The sequence below is a fragment of the Elaeis guineensis genome, chromosome 4 (assembly GCF_000442705.2).
Source record: "Elaeis guineensis isolate ETL-2024a chromosome 4, EG11, whole genome shotgun sequence".
Lineage (NCBI taxonomy): Eukaryota > Viridiplantae > Streptophyta > Magnoliopsida > Arecales > Arecaceae > Elaeis > Elaeis guineensis.
In genome coordinates this window covers 6464152-6467992 of record NC_025996.2, presented here as the reverse complement: position 1 = coordinate 6467992, position 3841 = coordinate 6464152, and the positions used below count along the sequence as shown (strand labels likewise).

Below are 3841 nucleotides of genomic sequence, written 5' to 3'. Positions count from 1 at the left end.
TAAATGCTGACAAGTAAAGTCATTTGAAGAGCAAATATTCTACTGCATCCACCGGTCATTCTATCTGATCAAACCGGATGAATTTTCTTGCTAATTACTACGTGTCAGTGGACTTCATAGACATGATAGCATTGGCAAAACTTGAATTTCCCAAATCTTGTCATTGAGTATGGCTGCTCTAGCTTTGTCACCACCGGTGTATTTTGAGTATGAACCTCTCTGCATGGTAGTTACCTGAGGAAATACTTATTTCGCATTTTTAAAGTACATTGATCAGCTGAGAATGATACATGTAAACGATGGGCTGTATGAATTAGCATATGGTGAATAGATGTGGATATTAATCAAAACTGAATCCTCTCAAAAGAACTAAAACTTTGATACTTACGTTTTATTGGAAAGAAAGGAAGAAGAAGTGGTGGGGTGTGTGGTATGGAGGGGCCTAAGCTTGTTAATCCCATAGGAAAAGAGATCCAGCTGGCTTTTTATATGTACATTCGTTGGCCTAGGTTCACTCTGCTATATGTGCTTACAGACCTCTTGTATTTCCTTTCACAGTAATCTAGTATTTCTCATGTTAAAAAAAAAAAGAGATCCAGCTAGCTAGCCCTAAGCTTGTTAATCCCATAGGAAAAGAGACCCAACAGGTTAGCCTTTCCGGGGAACATATCTCCATCGTTGATAAGAGAATCGGTAATATTGTTGGGCCCTTACACCATAATAGGCCTATGGGCATCCAATGTGTGTGGGCTCAGCCCAAACAGTTTGGCATTTTGACTACCAAAAAAGGGAGTGGGAGGTCATGTTAGGAGTGCAAATGGGTCGGGTCGCTCATGAGCTACTTAAGCTCAATTCGAGTCCAAGCTCAACTCGATTAGATTATTATCAAGCTCGAGTAATTCGAATAATTTTTCGACTCGAACTTGAGTAGCAAAATACTCGACTCAGAAACTCATGAGCCCACTCGAATTATTGATAAATTAAAACTCGATATCGAGCTCGATCTTGAATTCGAGTATGGCTCAGTTGATATTCAAATTAACTCGATTCGATCTCGAGTTTTGCCTTTTTTTTCATCAAGCTGAGTTCGAGTTTGGGATATTAAGACTCAGACAATCTCAAGCCAAATTTTGAATCTAAATATTTTGAGTCGATTCGAGTTCGAACTTCTACCTATTCGATTCAGCTCGATTGCACCCCTACATAAAATTTCTAATGCTACATAGGTCAACATTTTCGTTGTGTCCTGTGTAGATCAATCAAATCCCGCATCTGGCCCGAACTATTTGCAGCCCAACCGATCCACAAAAGCCCATTTACAACTTCTTGGGCCCGGTCTTAAGAGACCTACTATTTCCTTAAGCCGATCATCGCAGGGAAGAGAGAATCCAGTTTTCCTTTCTTTCTGCTTTCCGGTCTTCACCTCATTCTCAAGCTATCCTCACAAAACAAATAAAATATAAAACAATGTTATTATGAGCTAAACTACTCAGACAATTCTCTGCCGAAAGTTTTATCTCTCTCATTTCTCTTTCACCATCATTGAATTCAGAGACAATCAATCTTGGTATACGATAGGATGTATAAAAATCTTAATTAATTTGCGCTCCGTCCATCAGGTGGATATGGATCCTCCCATCACTCCAATCTGTTAAGGCTTCCCCACCAATTGAAAGAATACCAGAAGTGGACGCGAAGTAACGAAGCATATCATTTTATTACGCCCTCAAGCAAATCCATCTCCATCCTCCTCTTCTCCAACGACTTTCCCACTTCTTCCCACCATCTCCACCATTCCTCTCTCTCTCTCTCTCTCTATGGAGCTGTCCATCCATACCTTCCCTCTACCTAGGCCTAAATACCTATATATCCCATCAGTATATATAGCTAGCCATCTTGCATGCATTGTTGTCCTTAAAAGAGGTTTAAATCGTTAAGCATGGAGAGTGTTCTCGTTATGGGGAGAGCCGAGATCGACATGAGCCAACCATTTCGGTCCGTGAAGGAGGCGGTCATGCTCTTCGGAGAGAAGGTCTTAGCCCGCGAGGTCTACGCCAACCGGCTTGATGAGGTGATGTTCCTTCTCTTTTGTCTATCTTATACTGCTTCCAGTTCTTTTCCTTCTGCCTGATGTCCAAGTAAAGAGACTAGGCTTCTACGACTGAGATAGAACTAATGAATGACTTTTGTTGGTTGCTGATTTGGTTATGGTCATGGTTTTCATTGGACCCCAAATGTCACAAATGAATTTTTGAGTGAGACTGGTTATGATGATTTTTTTTTTTTAAAAAAAAAAAATTTAGAGTTTGGTTGATTTGTTTAATTCAGGTCAGTGTTTATGATTGACAATTTGCTCTAAGGTAGGATATATAATTTGACGCCACCATTTATTTTAATAAGAGTCAAGTTTGTTGATATTTAGTCTGGATTCAGCAAGTGAAAGGAGGTAAATAACATGAACTTTTCGAAAGAAGGAAAGGGAGGGAAAGATTTAGCACTCTTTTGCAGACTTTTCAATCATTTTTATTATTTAATGGAACATTCCGCTGTTTCCCTGATTGATGACATTTTAACTACTCAATATATTTCCAGTCAATGGAATTATGATTATGGTCAATTCTTAGAAATTCAGATATTTCCATCATCACCAATGGAATTTTAGGTTAGAAGAGCTGAATGTGTTTAGTCTGTTTGTTGTTGCACTAATTAGCTTTATCGATCTTCAGTTGGGCTTGTTGACGATCTAGCCCTCCAATGGAAGAAATGCCTCTTGATCATAGAAGTCAGAATAATAACCTGATCCAAGGATCTTTACCAAGAAAAATTTCCTTGATGGGTTATCACATTTTTCCTGCACTCCACTGATCATTAAGGATGTAAAGGTTAAGCCATCCAAGGCTCTAAAATAGATAGGATTGGTTGGTTTTTGAAATGCACTTAGCAACTGAGCCTTTTCTTTTTAATTAAATAGGTTCAAGCTGCAGCAAACAGAAATGAGCATGGAGCCTCACAACTGGGATCTATAATGGCAGAGCTAGAAGAAACAAAGCAGAACCTCGAGCAGGCACTTGAAGAAAGACTCAAGATGGTGAACCACCTCAACTCCCTTGGAGAAGAGCTTGAGCAGACTAAGATGGAGCTCAACCAATTGAAAGCTAGAGAAACTCAGAAAAATGTCGCAGATTCGGAGACCGAGGACCTAAAGTTTGTTGAGAACGCAACGGAGATTGAAATTGAGACACCAATGATGACTGAGGGTCTGGAGCTCCAAAAGAAGAGGTACGTTACATTCGCCAATGCTCCTTCCCTGTCCCAAGTCATAAACACAGAGGAGCAGGTGTTGGGAAGGCAAATTTCTGTGGAGAAGGAAACAATGCCAATGAAAAAGAAAAAGAAGCCAATGATCCCATTGATAGGAGCAATTTTCAGTAAGAAGAAGAGTTGCCAAGATGGTGCATCACCTAAGGCTCGTGGTCCATAAGAAAATGATATGAGGGGTTTCATATGTATATCCGTGCCTAAATAATCAGAGATAGCTTCAGTTTTTTCTTTTGGTCATATATTTCCAGTATCTCCAGATACTTTTTTTTTTTTTTATACTATTAGGATGGTAAGTGATGGCATTTTTTACAATAATTCTCGGGATGGAGATTATCATGTTATTGACTACAATAAAATGATATCATACAAAATAAGCAAGGATCTGTTTATCGTCCAATTTTCTTCCCAATCATCATTATATTTGTTTTGATAAAATCTCAATTATTATTATCAAGCAGAAAAGTTAAAGCTTTAGGAAGGGTAATTTCAGACAATCTTCCAGTGTTTTAGCTGCAGTTAT

General features: G+C 38.9%; 1 protein-coding gene across 1 annotated transcript; it reads left to right on the top strand.

The window, feature by feature from the left end:
- Window positions 1-1770: 1770 nt before the first annotated feature.
- LOC105044146 (WEB family protein At1g75720) lies at window positions 1771-3614 on the top strand. The gene is made up of 2 exons (XM_010921951.3): window positions 1771-2071; window positions 2972-3614. The coding sequence occupies exons 1-2, from the start codon at window positions 1940-1942 to the stop codon at window positions 3479-3481; spliced, it is 642 nt and encodes a 213-aa protein (XP_010920253.2). The 5' UTR covers window positions 1771-1939; the 3' UTR covers window positions 3482-3614.
- The last annotated feature ends 227 nt before the right edge of the window (window positions 3615-3841 follow it).